Below are 25,275 nucleotides of genomic sequence, written 5' to 3' on the forward strand. Positions count from 1 at the left end.
AATAACCTATAAAGAGGTTTGTAAAGCTACTGCTAGCACATCTTGATGAGATGCTAAAGTTCCAGAGGTTTAGTCTGTTTTAATATCAAATGTTATCAGAGAACATAATCAGACATTATTCAGAAACAGACAAGGTCAGGTGTTGTATTTGGTTTATTTCATCTCTCGTTTTATAAACCAGTCAGTGAAGGCGTCTACAGTCACAGAGACAAACCTGATTGCTTTCACTTTTCTTTTCTTACTACTGTGTTAAAGTCTCTTTCCCCCCCCCCAAAGTCTAAAATCTTAAAACTCAAAAGCAGGATAACTTTTGTTGAATGTGGTTCTGGTCTGTTGATGCCCGCTGAAGTAAACCAAACGGCGCTGAAGCGCTACGGTGCTGTGGTGGTCCGGACCACTGGCTCCAAGTGGTGACTTCTACAGGGAAAAGCAAACTTGGAAGTCATGTAACGCAGGAGGGTAGCATATGAGAGGACGAGGCAAACAAGATGCAAAAGGAAGCATTTAAAAACCTAAGTTACAAGAACAGAAACAGAAAAGTAACACTTAAAAAGAAGAAGCTAAGAAGGCAAAGCTGCGGCCCGGAGGAAGAGGCACGTTGTTGGTGATAGGGCACGCACAGAAAAAACGAACCTCAGAGCCGTACCTTAAATGCACCACAGTGACACTCATCTCAATAACACGTGACTAACCTGAGCATCCTTACTGCTCTGAGGTCAGCTGTTTGAGGTGGGTTCTTTAGATTCCTGAGTGAAATCAAAGGTGCCGACGAAAGCACAGATTGATGTGGAGATGAACAGGCAGCTAACACGAAACACACCGCTAGCTCTCCAACACATGATCGTAGCAACGGAAGCTGGAGGTGAAGATAATAAATAATTTAATATAAAATCTTGCCAGAGTGAGAAGAGAAAGTGGTTTTTTTTCAGTTCTTACGCAGAGCTTGAATGGTATTTGTTTATGTTGATCAGCAGAGTTTAGACCGTGACAGGAAGTAAACATCTGATGTCCTTCCTGTCTCTGATGGAAGCAGAAGAACCTGCCTGATGCTCTGCTGGTGAAAACGATCAAACTAAAACTGAGTGCTTGTATTGCCAAGCTGCAGCAGCCTTATTGCTTTGGGTTGTAACCAGGTATGTGAGCCAATCAGCTTCCAGGTGGATGCCGCTGTGTTCTCTGGGAGGAGTTGCAGATTTTTACTCAATTAAAACACAAAAAAAACCAGATACATCAGTTTTAGTGCTGCAATAAAGAGGTGGAGGATTCCGACTATGTTTGGCACACCAGGGGTCCGCTGTGGGTTTGGGCTGTGAGGGCCCACTGTGGGGCACATCTGTGCTATAACAACACACACACAGAAAAATAATCCCTCATAACGTCGGTCAGACAACAACAAGCACAGTCCATCGCTTCTGGGTTAAAGCTGCTTCTCTTTACAGTGAATCTGCAACACATAAACACAAGACTCCAGCGCCGGGAGGTGTGTGTGCGTGTGTGTGTGTGTGTGTGTGTGAAGGGAGGGGCTCAGTCCATGCGTCCTGTTTCGGTGGGTCTGTCTCAACAGTGTGTGACCCCACTGTGGGCTTGTGTGGGTGTCGGGTCACAGTTCATTCAGGTAGTGATGCTCGCTGTGCAGCTAGGAGGAGCTGCAGGCATCCAGGGGTAGAACTTCTTTAAAATAGAACCTCTTCTTCTTCTTCTTCTTCTGCTAATTATATACACACAAACTCCTCAGCACAGCCAAGTCTACAATCATTAGCCTCATAATAAGAATATGAATAAACAATCATAATAATAACAATAATTATATGTATATATATATGTATACATATATATATATGTATAGAGATGTTGTAGCAGTGAGTTTTTGTCAGCAGCCATCACTTGAACATTCACGATGGTGAATTGCATATGTACAAAAACAAAACAAAAAACAACAAAAAACCAAACAAAACAAAAGAAAACATCTTTTACATCCCAGTGACCGAGGCTCAGGGTCGGGAGGTGGAGGTGGGGGGAGAGGAGCTGTGCTGGTGTGTTATCTGAGCCTCTTCTCTGCTGAATAGATGGACATGTAGTAGTCATTGCTTCCCACAGCCAAGTGGGGCTGAAAGGAGACAGAAAATAAGAGGTTAACACACAGTTCCTTCATTTTACGTGATGTGCGTGAGCAAATAGCAGAAAACAGCCTAGGAAAAGATTTAGAACAGCAAAAAAACCCCCCCAAAAACATTCCATTTTAATTTAATTGGATTCTAATTCATTAATTTCCTAAAGCCTGGAATATGCAGTGAGTCATTAGCTTGCAGTCAGGTTCAAAAACACTGAATGGAATCATTTTAAACAGAAGGTAAACTTTAAACAGGGAACCTACACAAATTTCATTTTAAATTTCCATTTTTACATCTTCAGATCAATTTTAGATAAGTGTATGAATATTTTAGAGCAACATATGCTCTAAGCACATGCAGCAATAAAAACCCCCAAAGCAAAAATCCTCATTAAAAGACAATGTTAGGGTTACTTGATGGAATTACAATTTTTTGTTGCAAGTTTTCATTCTCAGATAAAAAAAAAAACAGTATTTTTGTATTGTTGTTGTGTTACATGATCATGAAAAGTGTTATAGTCATTTAAAGGTACTTCCATGATTATTCGGGTTCAATTTTAAAGGTTACAAAGGAGTTGAGTCACAAAATCAGCTTTTTCAGACGTCTTTGCTGCAGCACAGAAAGGCTCATGGTTCATATTTTACCCAGTATGGATGGAAAGCTAAACAGCTGATAGCACCGATCCTCTGTCCCATGAAGCCGTCGTAGTACTTTATATTGCTGATCACGTCGCCGTTAGCGTTGTAGACGGCTATGAACTGGTTCATCGATCCACTGCAGCCGCAACAGCAGAACAAACAAGGTTCTCAGGTTCGAAAGAGAATCATGGAACAGATGGTAAACTTGTGTGACCATATGAGCAAACTCACCAGGCGAAGAGGTTGGCCTGTGGGTGGATGTCCAAGGCCGTTAATCCCTTTACAGTCTGCAGCACATTAATCGAGTCTGGGGTCCGCGGTTCAAAGAACCGAACGTCTCCGTTGACACTGGGACAAGGAGCGAGCGTCAGAACGGCCGACGCAAACAGGGCTGAATAAAAGCCTCAGTGTTGTAGAGAGCTTACCTGACGCTGATAATGTTTCCATCCGTCTCCTTCTGCAGGTGAGCTTTGACCACCCAGGCTCCGTGTTCCCTGTAGGTCATCACTCGACTGCAGAAACACCACAAGCTAACATTAGCCTTTATGCCGTCTGACCAAAGAAAAAGTTGAAAAGTCAGAAAGAACACAGAAAGATCACAAAGTTTATCAGAAGCAGACAAAAATTGATTCTTTTGCGAAATTCACTAATCTTATTCAAGTTTTCTTTCATGTTACAGCCACAACCTTTAATTGATTTTTTTTTGGTTATTTTTGTGATATACCTAAACAAAGCACCTCATACCCGTGAAGAGAGAATGAATGATAAATGAATTACAATACTTTTAGAACCACGTCTTCACACAAATACAGCTGCAGGTCTTTTGGGGGAATGCCTGTACAAGCTTGTTTGGTAAAGTTTGTTGAGAGCAGCTGTCAACATCAGTTTTCAATCTTTGTTACCTAAAGATTTAGGTCTGGTCTTTGACTAGGCTTTGACCTAAATCATTAGATTGCAGCTCTGGTTCAGCTCAGCAGTGAAAAGGCCGGTGTGCAGCAGCTGTGTCATTGCCTTTCCATGTTCAAATGACGAACTGAAGAAACTCTGGGAGACGTTCTGAACTTAGGTCGGCTTCACAGAACATCTGGAGTTATAATGAGATGAAACTCTGTTCAGGAGGCTGATGACTTCTGAAGATAACTGGTTGTCTTGCATCGTTTTCAATTAGGCACAGCTTTGGATTTGACCATCTTTACTTTTGGTCTTTCTCTATAAAGTGCTGTATGCTTCAAAGAATACAGCTCAAGAATTAAGATAAAAAATAAGCACCAAGCAATAAAATGCTTCTTAATAATGCATCATGCAATACAGACAGAACACCACAGGATGGCAATATGGCTCCAGGACTAAGGCAGCACATCTCCAGCTTCTTGTGAGCATGCATTTTGAAATGTGCCTCATCACGGCTTTGGGGCTATGCAGAATCTAAATGCCCTAATCCATACAGTAAAACAGAGTTATATGAATTATGGATTGCACAGGCACAGCATCTATAATGTCTAACAAAAGATACAGAGAGCCCCATTAACTCAACAATGATAATAAAATGCTGAGAAGAGCAAACATAAAACTAGTGGAATTACAACTCAAAGCTGCACTTTTAGATTTTCCCCATATCCCTTCAGCGCATCTCCTGCATGACCCAGGTGAGCTCGACTTCCGGCTCTCGCGGAGGGAGAAACAGAACTTCTGAGATGTAGCTGCAGGCCTGAGGGGAACCAATACATTTACTTTCTTTCTTTAAAGATTCATGTGCCTTTCCACATTTTAGCTGCTTTTTAGTAGCCCACTGGGGCTGAAATTAAAATAATGTTTTATCAGGTGAGGGGGCGACACAGTGCCACCACGGTCCATTAAAAGAAGTGACAACCCCAGAGGCAGATTTACAGCACTTTAAGTACAACAAATACAGATTAGTGAATAATGTAGGACTCAGAGGGAGTTAATCTGGACAGAAACCGCCAAAACTCCTCTGCCTTAAATTCAAACAAAAGAGAGGCAGCTTAAATAGAACAGGGCCGGGAAATTAAATCATAAATCCAAATAGAGCTTAATTTGACGAGGAAACAATGAGGCGAGAAGATGTGTGCAGGATCCGGTGAGAGGGACCTCACCATTCGCTGGGGCCCATCCTGCGATCGAAGACACGCACCGATCCGTCACCCAGACCTGCAACGATGAGCGAGCGCTGGGAGTCGCAGGACAGGCTGGTCACACAGCTGTCAGCTCCGGTCGGGATGTCCTGATTCACACACATACACACGCACACGCACACACACACACAGCAACCCTTTAGTCAAGGTTTCAACAGGTAACACTAATTTCACACTAACCTCTCTCTATGAATCCATCAATCATGCCCGACTCATTTGAAGTTGGACTCGATATACAGCCACAGGTCATTTGTACTTGTATGAAGTCCATCCATCATGACAATAATTAGCACACTGAGGCTCGTTAAATTAGTTAAATACATGAAGCCAAACTAACATAGTGACTCTACATCAAGGTCGATTAGTTCACAGGCAGCGCTCCGATCAGTAAACTTTCTTTTTTTTTTTACCCCTCCAGGGGATTATTTGTGGGCTCTAGTGTCCCTTATCTGAAAGTAGGCTGACAGGAAAGGGAGAAGGAGAATGGGGGTAGAGTTTGATTACTGATGGGTCTGGGAATCAAACCTGTGACAGCCGCGCTGAGGACTCAAGGCCTCCAAACGTGGGTCGCGCTATCCCCTACGCCACCACAGCACTGATCAGTAAACCTCTGGTCAAAGTTACCCTGCTTTCCCTCCAGACTCTAATTTAAAATCTCATTTTGAACAACAAAAGCAAACGTTCACTTTGAGGTTATGGCAGATGTTTATACAGAGGCCAGGATACAAATTACAAATGTCGTCCTTCCTTGGAAGACAAGGAAGGACGAAAAATGGAGAAGAAGAATGAATAACATGAGGAAGGAAGAAGAAGAATGTAGGATACAAGAGAAGATGGAAGGACAGAAAAAAAAGACAGGAAATGATCAAAAAAGGAAGGAGACAAAAAAGAATAAGCGAAAAAAGAATATAATGATGAAAAAAGGGAATAATAAATGATGAAAGGAAAGCTTGAATGACATAAGGATAAGATTAAAAGGAAGAAGGCTATTATGGAGGCTATTATTATTATTATTATTATTATCATTATTATTACAACTTAGATAGAAAAATCCAAGTAAAAAATTTATACACATTGGATGGGAATTAAGTTTGGACATACAAATATTTTTTCACTATTTTCTTTCTCCAACTTTGTCAAGACCTGAAAAAATGAATCAAATGTTGTCGTTTTTTCAGACTTTGTAGCAACCCTGGGAATGAAACCAAGAACAAACATCAGGAAAGAAAAGTGTTTGTTTTAAGTACCTGGACCTTCATCTCCCTGTCCGTGTCCCAGATCCGAATGACTCTCACATCTCCCGACGTCATGAGCAAACCGGTTTCCTGTTCCCAGTCCACGACCATCCCAGCTCCTGAAACACATCGATGAGACGTCAGTCGAAAAGTGAGTCATAAACACAACAGAAATAGCCCACAGCAGGACTGTTCACTGTTATTACACCGGCATAAGGTGGGTTTTTAATCACCATCACAGAAAACAGCTCGAAAAATGTGATTGCTGAAAATAATTGGCCTACAATCTGTGAAGTGCTGCTTCAATTTATTGTTTTTAAGCGCTTAATTCAATTTAAACTGGACTTGCGCTCACACACAGCTGTTTAACACAAAACAGCATGTGTTCGCCCCCCAAAACACAACCAGCGCAATCTGCTGGAGATTTCAGGAGGCTCTCGCTGCCACATGTTGCAAGTCAAATGAAGATTAGTGCAACAGCTTCCTGCACCACTGTGCAACTAACACATACACCCACCAAGATAAAAAAAAAAAGAAAAAGGAGAGAAAAACAGAAACACTGCCAGACTCAGACACAGCAGTAGTAAAAAAGAAAAAGAAAAAAGAAATCCTGTAACGCCAGGTTTGAACATAAGAAATAATTTGTGCTGTTTCATAAGAAAACAGTTTTTTAAAAACACATTTCTGAGTACAAACTTCACGCAGATGGGAGAATCATGCAGCATTTGTATCTGCCCCCGTCAAGATGACCGCTAATCTGAACCCGTCGGCAGATTCTGGCTTTGGCAACTCAAATAGCAATCGAGTGAGAAAGCGAGGCAGGAAGGAGCAGAAGACAGCGAGGCTCTTCAAATGCTGGCAGGAGCCAGAAGAGGACAATCTGAAACAAGCTCTGCCGGTTCACCAACACAATGCACGGGCCTCTCGCTGCAGCTGGCAGCACGGCGCATGAGAGGCGGCGTGCAACGACATCGTAGTGGCTTCACGCTGCAACCCTTCAGCCGTAAGCAGAAAGGTTTCTGCTGTAGCATTCAGGGAGGCTTCTGGTTTACTTAAGAGTAAAAATGATCAGATGCCAGATGAACTCTAAATGAATCCTGGTGCTTAATAAAAACTCCTCTAGAAAAATTATGTGGCGATGCTTCAACTGGTGTTTCTTTATTGGAATGTTTTCCAGGTGCCAGGGTATTTTTCAGGGGCAAACTGGTTTTCAAGTGGTTCAAGTCTTTCAACATGAATTGTGTTGTCAAGGACAAACCCACCCACAAAATTATAAAGTAGTGTGCACAAGAAAGCGTGAAGATCACTGATAAACAGAATCTAAACAACATATAAGAAAGTAGCGAACAAATACTAAAAAAAAAAAAATATATTTAAATGTAACCTGAAACGAGCTATAAACTTAAATTTTATCATCAGCAGAGACCAGAAAAAATATCTCATTAAAAGTTTTACTCTTAAGTTTTGCTGTTCCTGTTTAGACACAGGCAGTTTATACCAATTATTATTTTTTGGCAAAGTATCACCAGAACTACTGCACACTGCAAATGAAACACTTCAGAAAATAACATTCAGGTGGCGAGTCATAGAAGAGTTTGCCTACAACACTCTTCTACAAAACCTAGAACTCCATTGCTCTAGGTCTGTTAAGAGTTTAGAGAATAAAAACTAAAGTGGTTAATAATGCTGAAAAAAATGAGTGATTCCTTAAAAACAAAATGTTCCCAGGAAGCTACATTTTTATATAAATCATCTATTCAGTCGCAGAGTGTTATCTTTGTTGCTAAATGCAGTTCTTCATCTGTGTTACGTGAAGCTTAAGTGACGGTTTTATTTTTATTAAAGTGAGACATCCACTTAAACTACAGTGGTGGTTTTAACAGCAAAGGAAGAAGTTCGAAAGCAACAGTTGTTCCAGTGTACAGTGAATGCAGCACTTAACCTTATAGCGTGTGAAGACAAAAAATGAAGAGACAGCATAATGATACTCTGACGTGCTACAGGTAAAATTGTAATAATTGATGTTTTCATCCAGTTTTCCTCTTGTGCCACATTTTTAAATGCAGATAGAAGAAGGAAAGGTCCATTGTTCCAATATCCTTTGTCTCTCATTCAGAGCTGGTTCCACATGCTTCTGCTAGGAGCAGTGGCGTGACTGCTGAACTAAATATATCATGGCCCTGTATTGTTCTGCTGGCATTGGATTGTCAGGAAAAGCCCAAGCCCCCATGCGGTGGCGGCGGCTTCGACGCCCTGACTGTGACGCAACCCAGCCAGCTCGGGCATCACGCCGCCTGAAGCGTGGGCTCACGCGGAGCCAACGGCATGCAGGGGAAAACACTTCACAAGACTGAGGCTGGGAGAAGAGACAAGGCATTCCCTTTGAAGCCGACAGCTTGGATGTGAGAGGAGCCGAGATGGGGAGGAGAGAGAGAGAAAGGCTCTCCAACACACAGAACCGTGTGCACTATCTCCGAACTGTGATTTAGACGGTTATGTCTTATCTCTCTAATCTCATTATCTTCTCCGGTGAGGAGAAATCCTCCTGAGGTTTACTGAGAGAAAACCTTCAAAACCAAGTATGTATGTATCGCTCACATGTTTGAGGTATTTCTACTTTGCTTTTTCTTAAAATGTGTAAAAGAAATAACAGAAAAATAAGAAAAAAGACAAGACTATTCTGTGTCATTGTCTTCTCATTACAGCATGAAATCATTCGTCCTCTTATCTATTAAATAAAAAAGTTATTTGGTTATAAAAATGGCTCTCACAAAAAAGAGAAATCATCAAAGCACTGCATACTGATCCATATTTGTCGATGCAGATCAATGAGTGCAAGATCATAATCACAAAGAGCTGCTTCATTGTAATATTTGGTCGGCTACAATATCTAAGGTTGAAAATGTGTTTGGGCAGCTGGATGGATGGATGTTCTTAGTGTTTGATGCACCAAAAACATTTGTTATAGATTGTTGTGATCAAGGTGACTGAATTCAATAAGAGTCGGGTTGATCGTTGTGAATAAACTAACATTGCAAAATTCAATCCAAACCTCACAATTTCATGTTTCCCTAATTTTGCAGAGCTCTAATGTAAACCAACAGAGGTTTGTTTTTGACTATGAAAACCTTTTTGACACCAAGTATACTGTAAATTGTGATGAGTGACACATGAAGATGTTAAGATAAAAACATTTGACCTTTCCTCATCTTTTATTCATCTTTAACTACTTTTCTTTTTTGCAAGTTAAAGCACCTAAAATCGACATGTCAGTCGAAGGTAATGTATTCTGAACATTAGCTTTACTTTGGAGATAAATCCAGTCAACTCTCTCTTCCTCTCCCTGAGCTTCTACTTCCCCTCAAACTGTTTCTTTCTTCTCCAAAAAAAATATCCCTTGTCAATCCCCTCTTTAGGAAGCCAAAGCCTTGTTGACTCCAGCAGAAAACATTTAGTTTTAGACTCAGAGGTTAAAACCAGAAGACCCACAAGTTTACACCAGATGCTTTTAGTTCCCGCTTCCTGTCAGTGCTCGGCAGCTCAAACCAGAAGAAAACTCTGCCTTAGAGGAACCCTTTGAGAGCCACAACAGGCCTTAGTTATCCACACACAAACCAATATGGACGTAGAGAAGCTGGAACCAAAGGAGTCAGGAGATGGAGGTAAAGACTGCACCTTTAAACATGCAGAGATCACCTCTTCTTATGCTTTCAACCAGGGGAAAGTTTCCATTATTAAGAGCTGGCTGAGTTGTGATGAAAATTATTACCACCAGCGTCGCAGAGATAAAGAAGGATATTATGTGTTACATTATCTTTGCTTTTTGCAGAAATATCACACTTTTATTCAATTTTCTCTTCTAAGAAGTGGGGGCTTCCTCCGCTTTTTCATTTTGCACCATTTTCTCCAGCACTGGCCTCACTATCCCTGCAGCTCATTAAGCCAGTTTTTTTTTTTTCCTTTTCTTTTATCTCCCTTCCATCCGGCTTTGAATGGTAATATGATCTCCCTTGTATTATTAGGAGCTTCTTTGTGCCTTGTAATACACGATGACATCACTCCGTGGGAGTTTTTGATCTCCAGGGAGTCTTCCTCGCTCTGACATTAGTTTTCCTTTAGGACCTCGGTCCTGCCACACGGGGGAGGCAAACAGCTTTATCCTGGCTGATTAATAAAAGACCTTTGAAACGACACCCTATAAATGTGGCCAGTATTAACAATTGTTGACCTAATTGTCATGGGGAGAAGGTTTCTCACATCATTTTAAATTATGCAGAACGGACCAAACCCCAGAAGACCTTACATTAACCTTACAACACCGGAAAAATCCCAGGAGAAACAGAATTTGAGAAATAAGCAACAATATTAAACTCTCAATGATTTGGAATAAAGAGCTAAAAATTCTAATGTATTCAGTAAATTAGCATGAAGAAAATATTTTCCTTGATCTAAAAATTTTGTGGAAGCAGCGTCGGTGGAATCTGAGCCACAGAATGGTCGTTTCAGATTCAACTGGACAGACAATGAAGATCAAAACGGATCAGTCAGAGGCTTGTTGTGGCTTAAAAACCCTCAAACATCAGCAATAACATCGACACAGCACATGGTCATGAATTTTCAATCTTTGGGTAAATTTGAAACATCCTTATGGATTATACCTTTGCATATGATCATGTGAAATACATCATTTGTAAATCACTTAACCGAAGGTAATTCTGGAGCTGCAAAAACAGGGAAAAGGTGTTATGTTGGAACATTAATGGTAATAACTATCAGTCATATTATTGTATTCCTGCCTTTTATCCCAATAGTGTAAGAAGTAGGGATGCACTGATACGAAAATTAGAGCCAAAATTTTTACCCGATATTAATATTGCTGATATCCAATAACTGATATTTGCTGATATCATAAATATTACATATATTTCATTATGGGCTGCACAGTGGTGCAGTTAGTAGAGCTGTTGCCTTGCAGCAAGAAGGTTCTGGGATCGATTCCCGGCCCGGGGTCTTTCTGCATGGAGTTTGCATGTTCTCCCTGTGCATGGTGGGTTCTCTCCGGGTTCTCCGGCTTCATCCCACAGTCCAAAAACATGACTGTCAGGTTAATTGGTCTCTCTAAATTCTCCCTAGGTGTGAGTGTGTGTGTGAATGTGTTGTTTGTCTTGTATGTCTTTGTGTTGCCCTGCGACAGACTGGCGACCTGTCCAGGGTGTACCCCGCCTCTCGCCCGGGACGCAGCTGGAGATAGGCACCAGCAACCCTCCTGACCCCATTAGGGAAGAAGGGTGAATAGAAAATGGATAGATGGATGGATGGATGGATATTTCATTACACTTTATTCACAACTCTAACTTTTAAATCAATTGGAAAAATAAAGATTTTATTCATTTGCACATTGTGAGACTTGAGTCCAAGTGGTTGCCACCGGAGTCTCACAGGTTGGCAACATAACTGTCCGTTTGTGTAAAAAGAAAGATGTGATCTTTTTGACAAGAATGTGATGCTGGTGTAATACAGAGACCTTTGAGTTTCGCTTAATTTTATATTAACTTAATGGATTTCAACCCACAAGTTGGTCGGGCTACTGCTAAGGAACGGCTTCAGATTTCAGATTTAATATACATACAATCGCAAATGGCTGAGACAAATTCTTGATATTAGATTTCAACTTACTTTACCAAAATTGCATGTTAGAAGGCATCTGCAGTTTTACATTAGCATATACTTAATCATCCAGTCATAAAAAGCTAAATAAAATAAGATCGGTGGCGCATGCTTTCAGGGCTTTTCTAGATTCTATCAAGTACTGTTCCCTTAAACTCCTCACCAAACTCACAGGATGTAGATTTATTAGGGTTCCCAGAGTCCTGGTGTTAACAAGGCAGAGAGCAGCTCAGCTGAATGTAGAGCAGGACACAGCGTGCGCCTCCATGCAGCTAAAGGGAGCGGACCGTCCTATTTTTATTTAATGTAGCCAAAAGGAAAAGGTTACAATAAGAACCAGGACAGTACAGTCTTAGTCCATCCGGGATTTAGTTTGCACCAGTTTTCTGTTTTTGTCATTATTTTATTTTCTTCCGTCACATCCTTTTTCTCAGCACAGACTTTAATTAGACCGACATGTCAGTGCAGGGATGACAAGTCTTTGTGGTTCGCTCCATCCTTGTCAGATCTTAAAGAAAGTTTGTCGCCTTTTCCTAATCAGAAAGTACTCCAAGCCACCAAATTTAGCAACATTGTCCACAGTTAAATCCTTAGTTTCTCTCTCTATCTCCACTATTTTATCTTCATGCTGTCTAAGTATTCACCCTGCTCCTTCCACAATCCCTGTGACTTCACCCATTCTTCCCTGGAAACTCATCTTCCTCTTGTTATTTTTATTCTTTTGACTCTACACCTCTGGTGACAACCTTTCGCTTCCAACCGCAGCGGCAGGAATAAATTCCCCAAGCCAAAGACCCTCCTGTATTTTCACTGCTTCCTCTGGAGTTTAACAGGCTGGCCCCTGCAGCATCACAGACTGGGGAGCTCAACGTTATTAAAAATATCACAGCACCCACACACTCCAATTAAACAGCGGAACCCCAGGGACAAACGTAAATGAGTCGCTTTTATACAAGAAAGCGGCAACATGAGGTGAATACGAATCCAGGAGGAAGACAAAAGAGCAAGGCCTCACCTCTGCAAACGCTGTAAATCGCCAGCTATATGATGGCCGAGTTTAGTGAGATGCCATTGATTACAGGTGCTCATGCCTTCATGCCAAAGCAATAACAGTTGTCTGAATAGCACTGAAGTACAGATATATAGTCTTATTGCTTTAGGCTAATGCTAACAAACTAGAATTTATGGTAGCTGTCTAATAGAAGGCTAAGTTTAGCAGTAATGTCACTAAAGATCTTGCTAAGTATAAAGTAAAAGTCAGGGGGTGACTGTAGGTATTTTCAGGATTTATTTTGGGTAATGAGCCGAGTTTGGAAGGCCTCCCTGCCATCACCCTAATCTTTAGCTCCCCTCACAGATGTTCTTTCAAGTTGGCATTCGACCTGGGTCACTCCTAAATGTTAATATTACTTCTAGACAAAAGAAAATGTTGAAAAAATTTAAAAAGTATATTTTAATTGTAAATCAACAACACTGGGATCCTGATCTGAAAGGTTTCAGATTCAGTGAATTGCTGTGATTTGTGCTTTCAAAATTGGGTCCTGTTTTGAGCGTCGGTGCCCTGAAGCCTGGAGAGAGTTAACCCAGCTTTGAATGTCGGGATTAAGAAACCCAAACATTTCCTATTGGTTGTTTTGAACATTTGAACAGAGTGTAAAGCCCTGCCTGGATGCTCATCAAACTGACACTAAATTGTTGGCAAAGATTTACAAGTTGGGGGGAAAAAAAAAAAAAAGTATCAAGTATTTAATTCCATTTCTAATTTTATTAATTTTTAGATAAAATACACAACTGTGTATGGTGTGGTTGTTTTGCTTGAAATTAATTTTGAAAATTTAAACTTAATTTCTATCCCTGTTAAGAAGTGTGGGTTAACTTTTTGAGAGGCTCTTGCTATCATAAACAAAATTAAACAACCAAATTTTTTCCTTTACACTCTTGTGAACTTCAGAGTGACTGTCAGAGATGGAGTGGTTGGACACTAACATGCCAGACAGATGAATGAGCAATGGAAAAGGGGAAGGGACAAAGGGGTGATGTTAAAGGAAATAAAAGGACTACAAACAGAAGAGGCACTTTCCCAGCTGTATACTGCAGCACCCTTGCTCTCAGAATAAGCAAGAAAAGAACAGGAAGGTAAGACTCACCTCCTTGTTTGCTCCTGTCAAGATAGATGGAAACCCTTCTGGCCAGACCTGAGAGCAGGGGAAAGGGGGCAGGGGTACAGCAGGAATGCAACAAAGCCAGCGACAAATTAGAAAGAACCCCTGTGCATGCTCACCCAAGGAGTCCCACACATTTCTAAAAGAACTGTAAAACTGAAAAGATTCATCACCTCTTGAGTTTTGCAGTTCACATGCATTCAGCAGAGAAATGAACAAGGCAGCTGCTTCCAACAAAACTAGCTGAGATCCAAGAGGATCTGCATCCCAAACAGGGACCATCGCTCAAACTCCAAACCTGCAGGGTCCAAAGTTCTGATTCGCTCTTTGCCGCAAGGGCAAAAACAGCAGCAGGACCAGACACATCGACAGTCCCTCACAGAACTCTTCACAACGCTTGACTTTTTTGCATTTTCTCCAGATACAACCACACACTTCTGTGAATTTTATTAGAACTTTATGCTCCTGTCTTGTGAAGTAAAAGGAAAACAAATGTTTTTCAATTCTTTACAAATAAAGATCTGAACAATGTGGCACATTTGTATTAAGCCTCATTTACTCTGATACAAATAAAACACCATCACTGAGTGATGTGGATATTTAAGTCTCGGCATAAATTCAGGTGTTCATGTCTGCATACTCCTCATAAAGTGCTGAGATGTACCCAAGGTTAGTGAAGAAGTTGTTGAAAAGTTTAAACCAGGGTTAGATTAGAAAATAATATTCCATATATTCCAAGCTTTTAAAATGTAAAGGAATATTGTTGAATCAATCATCCATAAATGGAAAGAGTAAAACACAACAAAGTGGCACAGAGAAAGCCATTGTTGAAGAAAACTAAATAAGAACTCCCATTTCGAGTTTGCCTATAAAGTGTGTAGGAGACATCAGCAAACACATGGTAGATTGTTCTCTGTTCAGAAAAACAAAAATGACTTGAAATTTACTGATCTAGTAACACACAGAAGTCTGTAGTTGGGTGAAGCTGGTAGGAACAAAGCTTTAACGTGTTCCTACAAAGCATTTACTCGGAGGGGTTGAAAACAAAAACTCAAAAGATTTTCAGATTTTTGTTTGCAAAAACCTTTGAAAACAATGCATCCTATATTTATGGTGTCAGTCTATGTGAGCTGAATAAAATACACGGAAGTATGTGGTCGTAATGTAACAAAAGATGAATAGGTTGAATAGATGAATATTTGTAAAAGTTCCTGCACAGAAATGTCTGCAAATGTAAGTAAAAGTTAGAGAAAGGTCGACTGAGCAGGATACGTAGGAAATTATGAAGCTGCCGGATATTAAATGAAAACAAAGGGATTTTGACATGATAGGGAATCGTTTTGTTGCTGCCTTGTTCAGCCTCTCTCCAGAGACGAGGGAAAACACAAAACAATATCAAAGACCCAGCAAAGTAACAACAAGGCAGTCAGTCTAGAGAGATGTTCCACTGGTATGAAAACAGCACAGAAGCACGCCATTGGCTGATGGAGATGGGGTGCGTGGGGACGGGTCCAGCAGGTACCAGGCTCCGACTGTTTGTCTCTGCCAGCCTCTCCTTGAGAAATATTCAGTCTTTTAGCAGCTGCCTTCAGAGCAAGAACAGATTTTTTGGCAGCACAAAGATAAAGCTGTATAATATTTTATTGGGTTTTACATTATTAATGCATCTGAGGCCAGGTTGTTTTTTTGTTTTTTTTTATTCTACAAATTCTAGCTTATAACCATCAACATACCTATTAAGTCAATGTAATAACTCATAAGAAGACACTAGAAGTTTATGCTGGAGAAAAAAACTAGTGTGTCTGTGAGGTTTTAGAGGTCTTTTTTTTTTTTTTTTTTTTTTTTTTTTTTAAATTTTTGCCAAAAAAACAAACTGAAGCCTAACTAAAAGTTCAGGAGAAATCTCAGCTGATGCCTTCAGTGAAGTCAGAGTCCAAGCCAAACAGCAACTGTCAATCCGCCATAACAAGCACACCATTAAATGTGAAAGTCTTTGTGAAAACACTTGCAGAGACAGAGGGAAAGAGTCAGAGAGTCCTCTCTGCAGGGGCAAGAGCCTCTCTGGGCAATTTGTGGTGTGGGACTTATCCAGGCTGTGAGGTTAGTTAAATGTGTCGCCTCTCCACAATCCCTACAGTCGCCTCGGAGCTCTGCTGGCTCTGTTGGGACCTCTGTGGAGGCTTTAGGTCATCCAGTCACTTATCCTGACAGATCCAATGTTCAGTCAGATGTGCTACGAAACACAGTGGCGTACAAGTTTGTGCTATCATTGTACAATATTAAAGCTAAATACAGATGGCTTTCAAATAAACCCAGATGTCTGTAAAATTCTATTTTAAGAAACTAATTTAATATTGTTCATTAGAAAGGACACAACATTCATTTTTGAGGACTTCTATTTCTCTACGTTTTTTAGTCTCATTAAATGTTCATCCTTCAAGATCTTTTTAGCTGTTAATGTTGAAATGGACAATTTAACAGCAGTTCATCCAGTATAAAATCACTCCACATATTAGTCAGCTTTAGCTCTGTACAACTGAGGAATACTTAAATGTCTGATGAATGTCTTTGCACTTTTACTTCACAGAAACACGCATGTACCAAACATAAAACCTTCCACAGAGACGTTAAATGCGACAGAAACTATGCGGACTAGAAAGGAGACGACTGATTGATATGATGTCTTCAAGGCACCTGGGAACTATAGCCAATTTTTTTTTCCAATTAGACATTTCAGCACAACCACATCTAATTTCCTTCTGCTGTGTCAGACTGTAGGATGGTTCTCCAGGGCGGTGGTAGTTACTGGAAGACACTTTAGCTCATCCTGGGAAGCTGATATCCAGTCTGCCTTTAAGATGAGGATTAAAACTTCCCTTTTATATAAAGTTGGGTTAGATTTCCCTGAGTTGCTGGTGGACTTTAGGCCTATCACTTCACACCTGGTGTTTCCTCACTTTACTATTTTCTCCTACTACTCTCCATTGATGCATTCCATTAATTTTTTACTTTCTGTTCTCTATTTTTCCTCATCCTGGAAGACATGCTTGGCCCAATACTTTTGTATCTAACTTTTTTTGATCAAAGCTATTGATGAAGCTTATGTGACCATTAAATTTAATCCAAGTTTATTTTGTTGGTATTTTATTGCCTTTTGGCTCAGAGTGAAGGGCGAGGTGTTAAGAAAAATACTTTTCTGTAAAGGATTCAACATGTACTTTTCTACTAAAATGTAGCGACTCTAAATATAGAAAAAGACGGTGAACATCAAAATATACAACTAAATGACAGAAACCCTGTTCTTAGAGGGTGAATAAGGGTAAAACTGGTGATATCCTGCCAGTGGAAGTTCAGAGTGGTTCAACATCTGTGTCCTTTTTAATTGATCACAATTACTTTGTCCTACCATACATGATAATATTTGCTATTGGTTGAGTGTTAACCTTCATATCAATGCAAGAATTCTTAATATTTTTAAGATATTTTCATTTCTGTATTTTCTTTCTTCCCTTTTAATTTCTGGCTGGCCCAGAGAAAAAGAAAACATCTCTTATTTAACCATGCACAGCTTTGCATAAAACCCATTTAACTTAGCAAAGTCATTACAGTCACTGTATTTCAGAGGAAATGTGACTTTAAAGCCTCTACATGAAATGCATTTTTCTTAACATGCCTCACTGGCCTGTCTGAATGCTGCATAAATAAGCAAAAAGCAGAAAATAAGAAAAAAACGAAAACTTCTGGGGCTCTATAGTAATAGTGACCTTTGAAGATTACTCTCACAAATACAGTTCAACTTTATATAAACTTGTTTTACGCAGCCCTGCTTAACTATAGGAGATGGGGAGCACTTTCTACATGATAATATATAATTCTGTGCTACGTTTACGGTACTTGCACCCAGATATCAGATTAATTAATTAATTAGTTAAAGTTAACATGTTTAAAGTCTTAGCCCTGATTGTTATACTGTCAAGATAATTGAACTATATATTTAATATAAAATAAAGCATTTACTGCCTCTTTCTCATAAGAAGTACAAAAGTGTTGTTACTAAATGCAGCAGCTATCAGCACATTTAAGAAGTGGTGCACACTCCTGCAGACCCGCGTTCCCCAACAACAATCCTGACCCAGAAATGAAGAAGTGCTTGAGGCAGAAAAATGTGGAGGCGCTGGGATTGAGGCATGACAGTGTGTACTGTGTATGTGGGCGTGTGCGGGTGTGTGGTGGGGGAGAACAGTGAAGTGGGTGGATGTTTCTGACAAGAGTGTAGCGCTGCTGTCTGCCCTGGTTCACATATTTGTGAATAACTCTGCCTCAGGAATTATGGAAGTGTGTCAGCTAAGAGGCTAAACGTGACAGTAAGTCCACAAGACTGTCAACAGTTGGGTTTTACGTGATCTGTTTTACTGATGGAAGATAAACAATCCTGCAAGGGAAGAGGGAAAATTACCTACCTGCTGAATGCATAATTCTGCAACCAGATTAAGTTGAATGTAGGCCACCTAGCAGGTTAGATCCAGATTGTTCAGAGATATAACAGAAACCTGATGGAGAGTTTCTAATGGTGGCTGGCATCAGATTTCACATCATATTTGTTTCACATAATAGTGTGCATTTATGCTATTTGATGAAAAAGATCGAAACATCACTACATAATAATAAGTCATGCACAACCTAAATATAAAAAAGTTTGGAAGGAATTTGCATTTCATTTCTTTTCCAATCTTGTGTCTCTACTAAAAGTTTAGAGATCTGGTCTCTGAGAGCTCACAAGTTCTGGCCTGAATCTCCAACCCTCTGGGGTTATAACACAGTTTGATAGTTTGAACCATCATAAAGGCTCTTTTTCTAGCAATTACAGAACAGAAACCTACAGTAAGACTTCAAGGCATTTATAAATGAGTTTTTATGGCAACTTTAATGAATTGGAAGTCAGACTTTTTATGATGTACAGTAAAACTTAATATGATCTGACATTAACATTGAATTTGATTAAACCAGTCTTATGACTTATTTTAAGTTATATATGATTAGAAATCTCCAAACTAGATTAATTTAAACAATAAGAACACTTAAGATTCTGATTAGTTTTTCTTTGGTTCTGAGCTGAGTCATGTTTTTATACCTGATGGTCTCACTAATCCTTGACTCTGGTAATATTTTTTTGTACATACATTTCTTTAAACAAAAACTCGTGCAGCTCTTTGAAAGCTCTCTCATTATATTTGGATTGAAAAAGTGATGCATAACTGTAGCTGTACTTTCTCTTACAAATAGCCTGTATCATGTTTTATTTCTGATTGTTTTAGGTATTATGCCAAAAAGCATAATGCCTCATTATTAACGTGCATTAATGATGCACATTAATAATTAATATACATCATTAATGGCACATTAATAATGCCATTGTGGGTGTCGTTGACCAAATTCAAACACTTAATTTTCTCGTTCCCCTTAATCTATGATATTGGGACTGGTCAGTCTTTTTGGGATTTATAATTATTTCCTAAAGTTAAGCAGAGTTATAAATATTTTTTTGATCAATTTCTGCTCCACAGGGATTGATTGTTTCCTCTTAATGTTTATTATTTGTCGTGATCGAAATAAAAAGAATATTAAATTGATGTTTATTCACTGCTTTGCTCTGGGGCTTTTGCAGTCTGCTCCCAGTTTTAGTTTTTAACTGAAATAAGATCCTCGGTTGCATTTAAAGGAACCAAACAGGATGTAATGGAAGATAAAAAGTGTGCGCAGAGAACAAGAACTGCATATATTCAATGTTTAAGCTTGTTTGAATTAATGCAGCAGCCTTTGTGTCATACTTGCTGAGGATGGGGAGGAGTGAATTTATGACTGGGACGGGTCGGACAGGAGGGGTCGGGGTGAGCATCCAGCAAAACAGCAGGACTGTGGGGCATGAGCACAACACGCAGCAATAGAAAGTGTTGATCTTTACTGTGGGTGCTGGAGGAGGGCTGACCTCTGGTGGTTGGCAGCATGTCGGAGAGGCCCTGCCACGCCGTTACCATCTCTGGGTTCTTCTGGTCAGCAAAGTTCTTCCAGACACGCAACGCTCCGTCATCTGGACAAAGGAAGGAGGTGGCGAGATGAAAATAAAAAAAAAATAAATAAATAAAAAAAGACACAAATAAATTAAAATACAATCAAAAGGAGGATTTTTGTCAGTCATTCAATTCAGATACTTAATTTTATATTATAGTGGGTTAAATATACACAGGGGAATTTATTGTGTTTAATTTGTTAATTTGGATAACCATGACAAATGAAAAATACATTTTTAGTTTGTGGGAGAGTTAACATACAGCTTAAGATCAATAAAAAATGATTTTTTTTTATTTTTTATCATAGTCATTGAGTCCCTCCACAATGAGTGTAAGCCACAAAATGACATTGATAAGAAGTTGGCTGCTTATAGTACTAACACGGTAGGCAAGCAAATTGTTGGAAAATAGAGTGGAAGGAAAAAGTATGGTAGAAATAAAAAAGAGACAAAGCAAGAGGAAATTGTGTAATTTACTGTTTTATTTAATTTCTGCAATGAGTTCAGTATGTCTCAGTGAGATACTGGGTAGCTGGATTAAAAGCAAAGAGGCCAAAATTACACTAACAACTAATGCTTACATTTTTTAAAGGTCTCTGCTAACAGTAATATGCTTAAATTAAGTACAATTAAGTTAAAATGTCTGCCACTCAAACAGCTAATTAAAATAGTACAACAAATTTTTGTTATTTGTTCCAATAATTAGGTGTGGACTATTCTCTATTTCCAAAGAGTGAAAATTACATCAGTTTTTCCTTTAACTGAATTTCCCATTAATATGTTTACATGCAGCACTTGATCAGCAGACTTCTTAAACAATGATCACCTACTCCTTATCTTCTTTGTAGAGGGTATTAATGACCGTCCACTAGACAAACTCTGTTCACCACAGTTTTGTAGATCACAACACCAAATTTCTGGTTTTAAAAAGCTTCATATTTGTATTTTAAAATGCCATTTTTAAGAAATTGAGGGTGTTCATTACCCAGAGGCCATTACAATGAATCTATATGATATACTTTTTGAAGTAAATTACTGAAATAAATTAACTTTTAGCGATATTTAATTCATTAAGATGCCTTTGTATGTTCTGAGTGTGATGAAATCTTCATGATTTTTTTTATTTTTTATAACTTTGCTGAAGTTCTTTAAATGTAAAAACATTAGAGAAATTAAGCAGAGTTACATCTTAAAAGGCTGTTCACCTAAAACATCTTGACGGAGAAGAAAAACAGGACTGAAGCCTTGCCCTAAAAAGACTTCTGCAGCTCAAACACAACTAAGAGCGAATCATTAAACCTGTCCACTCGCTCCTTCCAGAACGTTATTACAAGCCATGAAAGTTTCCGCCTGATTTATGCTCATTGCTTTACTTTTTTAATGTGGTATCTGTATAAGAAATGGTATCCTTCAAGAGCATGACTGATGGAGAAAAGCTCAATAAGTGCACATTACCTTTTGATGAGGCTGAATTTAAAGACATTAATTCCTGAGCGTTTTCTCGGTTTGAAGTGCAATTAAAAGCAATGTTTATTCTTAGTTTAAATTTATTCTACGATGAACAAACAGAATAAATGAGTTTAAATGTGGAGCTGCTTTCTAAAGAAAAATGCCCTATGAAGATTGAAGAAAGTAAGATAATTGCTCAGTGATATTGATGATGAATACACAGAGGTGTGTGTAGGATACAGTTAGCACTGCTAATGCTCTGGTGGGGACAGACATTTATATTTTCTGGATGTGAATTAGTGCCTCCCACCTGTCGCAGTGAGCAGTAACGAGCAGTCATGTCCGTTCAGGTACTCCATGGCAGTGATCCGGGTGTAACGAGGGTTCCCGTTGTAGAAGTAGTCCAGCCTCTCACCCTTCTCCCAGTCCCAGAAACTGGTACAGACATATTCAGGCTCCAGTGTAAGTGAAACAATAACGCCAGGAGGAATTCAGGCTGAGTGTGCGATGCATTCTGACCAGATGCTGTCCTTGTCGGCCACAGCAATGCAGGTGTTGAAGGGGTGAAACTTCACAACAGATGGCACTCCGGGGTTACGGTTGATGAATATTTGATCATCTAGACGGGAAATGCCTGTGACAAAATAAGGAGGATGGTAAGCGTTCTGAAAACTCAGATGGTTACATTTTGTTGAATCTGTCTCCAATGTCAGATAGTCACATGATGAGGGATTTGTTTTGAAAGTCCTGCAGAGTATCCAGGAAAGTATCACTACTATGTGTTACACAAAATATGTGCATTCATGATGAAGACAGCATTTAATTGGTAATTATGTTCCAGATGCTTCAGCTGTACTTTGGGCTCTTCTTCCACAGTCAGCAAAACAGCAGAGAGTGGAATTGAACAATCATTTTATTGGTCCTCTGGTGGGAAAAACATTTTTATCCACACAACTGGATATCAGATGCTGCATATTTTCTCTATTTCTGATCATTCTTTGTAGAATAGAACAATCCCAGTAAATCCCAGTATCTCAAAGACTTGGAAGGGTTTTGTAACGCCAGAAAATAAGAAAATAATTTGAGTCGGTCGTACAGAATTTTATGGAGAATGAGTAAAATTTTCACCACAGTTTCATGTGACCACTGAAAAAGCTGTTTAACTCTTGCATTAAAAAGCGGACAACTTCATCACTGAAACACTGTTATAGAGAGGTAAGGATCTAGACAAAAACTGAATCAGTTCGTAGTTTTCTCCTCTCCTCAGCCTTCCTCTATCTCTGTGCTCCTCCTCTTCCTCCACCAGACTCGTCTCTCTCAGGAGGGAGCCGACTGAATGAGGGCAACCCTTTCACTTCTTTAAAAAAAAAAAAACAGGAGGGGGAATTCAATGATTGAGCAAGCAGTTGAAAGTAAGAGAGAGGTGTGTACGTGAGCAAAACTCAGCTCTGACGCCAATCGCCTCGTGACGGCGCGTGCGTGTGTGTTGCAGGGGGGGTGCCAGTGACGTTGGGTTTGTTAGTTATTCTGTTTGAGAGCACTCTAACTTCACAGGAGGATTCTATAACTATGCTGCCACTCCAGACTCTGTAGGAGGGTGTGTGTGTGTGTGTGGGTGCGTGTGTGTGTGTGTGTGAAGGGACTCCTGTGTGTCATGGAGCAGGATGTTTCCAGCTGCGAACCGTTTTCCTATCTATCACTGCTGTGAATTACCTGCACACAATTTGCTGTGTTGTTGCATCAAGTCTGGTCAGACGTCAGACATGAAGCTCAGTAAATCAGTGATGAAGATCGTGAGGAGATATTCACAGTGCTGCTTCTTAACTTGATATCTGAGCAAAAGCTCCTGCTACAGAAACCTGCTAGAGTTGACTATACATATATGAAAAAACAACACTATATATATAAAACAGTCCAAAAATATATGTTTGTGGAAATCCTGTATCCTAGAATTGTAGTTCAAATCGCCCCCGTCATTTTTTTTTTTTAGCATTATCTCATACAAAGCTGAAGACAAAGGTCAGTTATTACCACATATCCAACAAAAGTAAAAGAAAATTCTTGACTTCCTGTTTGAAGCAGCCATAATCCTGCCCACTGAGTTTGATGGGTGAGTTATAATTAACATTACTAATATTTAATTACGTATTTTCGGACTATAAGCCGCTACTTTTTTCCCACGCTTTGAACAATGCAGCTTATAGCTCGGTGCGGCTGGTCTATTGATTTTTCTTCAACCACCAGGGGGTTCGTTAACAGGAAATGAATCTTTGGAAATCAAAATTGGAAATCAAAGAAGTGCTGATCTTCATTTATAACAAGCACATGCTAGCAGCAGGCACCATGGAGAAATGTTTTCAAACTCACACCCCCTCATTATGGAAGCAACACGAAGAGGTTCATATGATGCAGCTTTTAAGTTGTATGTAAGCTCGGCGTGAATGAATCCGTGGTTCGGCAAAGGCTGTGCCCTTATAGTCTGGTGTGACTTATATATGTACGTTTCCAGTTGTTTTGAAAAAACTTTGTGGATGCGGCTTATAGTGAGGTGTACTTATAGTCCGGAAAATACAGTAACAAGTAATTACTTCTATATTAAATCTTTTCAGTTTTTTATTTTTAGTTTACTATTTAAATGATTATTTTATAAGTTATTTAATTAGCCGTTTGTGTGCCACTCACCTCTTTGTGTGATGACTCGACTCTGCCTTCTAACGCGAGCATTTCTCAGGAACCTCCACTGCCGCTCCATCCTGACCTGGCTCTCCAGGTCATGCTCCTCTGGAATCTGAGATGATGTAAAAAAAAGGGAACATTAACAATCCTCCATCATAATACAAAACAACAGCTGGACGATGTTTGGTGCGCTTCTATCCCGTGACTTTCTGTAAATCGTTTTACTTCACTTTCAATACTTACGTCACATTCAGCAATTCTTTTTTTACACAACCAAATTAGTGTCAAATGATAATAAATGACAGTTCTGTTTGTGGCTTTGCAAGAAAAGCAGCAACTCTTCTATGACCAATTGGTTTATCAATGGGCAACTTTGAAATTTGTTGTTTTCCCCCATGAAACATTATGGAAGTTAATATAAACCAGATCTGTGATGTACATGTAAAACAAGCAATAATAATGTGAAAACATGATGTTAGAATAAAATAAGACATTTCTGAAAATAAATGGTGAAAGGATGGGTCATTTTCTGTTTTTCTTCACATCTCGTTGTTTTATTTTCTATAACATCACCATAGATCATGCTGCTCTCCCGTTTCCCCTCTCTGCCTGCATTTGGAAGAGGTCATAATTTAATCCATCCCGGTTTTAAACCTAATTTTGCTGCACCAACATTGGGGACGCTCATGAGCTTGTGAAAAAAAAAACGACTCAAGGTATCAAAATCCCTTCCTGTAATTACATCTAATCACATCTGCTGAGCAGGGGGACAGTATTAAAAAAAAAAAACTTGATTAAGGCTTGCATAACAAAAGAGACCCCACAGAATTAGTGCCCAGCTTTAAGTGAACAGAATAAGTCTTTCATTAGGGTTGCATTAAATATGCAGTGTAAAATAAAGCAGGCGTCCAGATGAATGCATTAAAGTCATGCATTACAAATATAGGATTTTTAAATAAACAGCAGCGGTTAAGCTGCATGTGTGTGTGTGGTATTTGATGATGACTGCCCATGTGTGCTTATTAAGCACCTTTTTGCTGCAAAGCCTCCCACACCCACTGAATGCTAAATAGCTTCAATAAACAGCTTCAACGCCACGTGACTACACTACTACTGA

The 25,275-nt window shown here is 39.5% G+C and overlaps 1 protein-coding gene across 5 annotated transcripts in view; it reads right to left on the reverse strand.

The window, feature by feature from the left end:
• Positions 1 to 135: 135 nt before the first annotated feature.
• Positions 136 to 25,275, reverse strand: part of rptor (regulatory associated protein of MTOR, complex 1) — a 139,924-nt gene continuing 114,784 nt past the window's right edge. Inside the window, exons 26-37 of one of the 5 annotated variants that reach the window (XR_006370320.1) lie at positions 24,165 to 24,270; positions 22,002 to 22,116; positions 21,793 to 21,917; positions 19,929 to 20,054; positions 13,952 to 13,999; positions 6,150 to 6,256; positions 4,864 to 4,991; positions 3,175 to 3,261; positions 2,981 to 3,097; positions 2,756 to 2,885; positions 937 to 2,107; positions 136 to 856 (exon numbers count right to left, since the gene is read on the reverse strand). Coding sequence is in view for 3 of the 5 variants with exons in the window: in XM_044113282.1 (XP_043969217.1) it covers positions 2,039 to 2,107; positions 2,756 to 2,885; positions 2,981 to 3,097; positions 3,175 to 3,261; positions 4,864 to 4,991; positions 6,150 to 6,256; positions 13,952 to 13,999; positions 19,929 to 20,054; positions 21,793 to 21,917; positions 22,002 to 22,116; positions 24,165 to 24,270 (1,158 nt within the window). In the remaining 2 variants the exon portion in view is untranslated. Of the gene's footprint in view, positions 2,108 to 2,755; positions 2,886 to 2,980; positions 3,098 to 3,174; positions 3,262 to 4,863; positions 4,992 to 6,149; positions 6,257 to 13,951; positions 14,000 to 19,928; positions 20,055 to 21,792; positions 21,918 to 22,001; positions 22,117 to 24,164; positions 24,271 to 25,275 lie in introns of all 5 variants that reach the window. The other 4 variants (XR_006370321.1, XM_044113283.1, XM_044113282.1 and 1 more) reach the window with 4 other exon arrangements.

Source organism: Gambusia affinis, linkage group LG04 (assembly GCF_019740435.1).
Source record: "Gambusia affinis linkage group LG04, SWU_Gaff_1.0, whole genome shotgun sequence".
Classification (NCBI taxonomy): Eukaryota; Metazoa; Chordata; class Actinopteri; order Cyprinodontiformes; family Poeciliidae; genus Gambusia; species Gambusia affinis.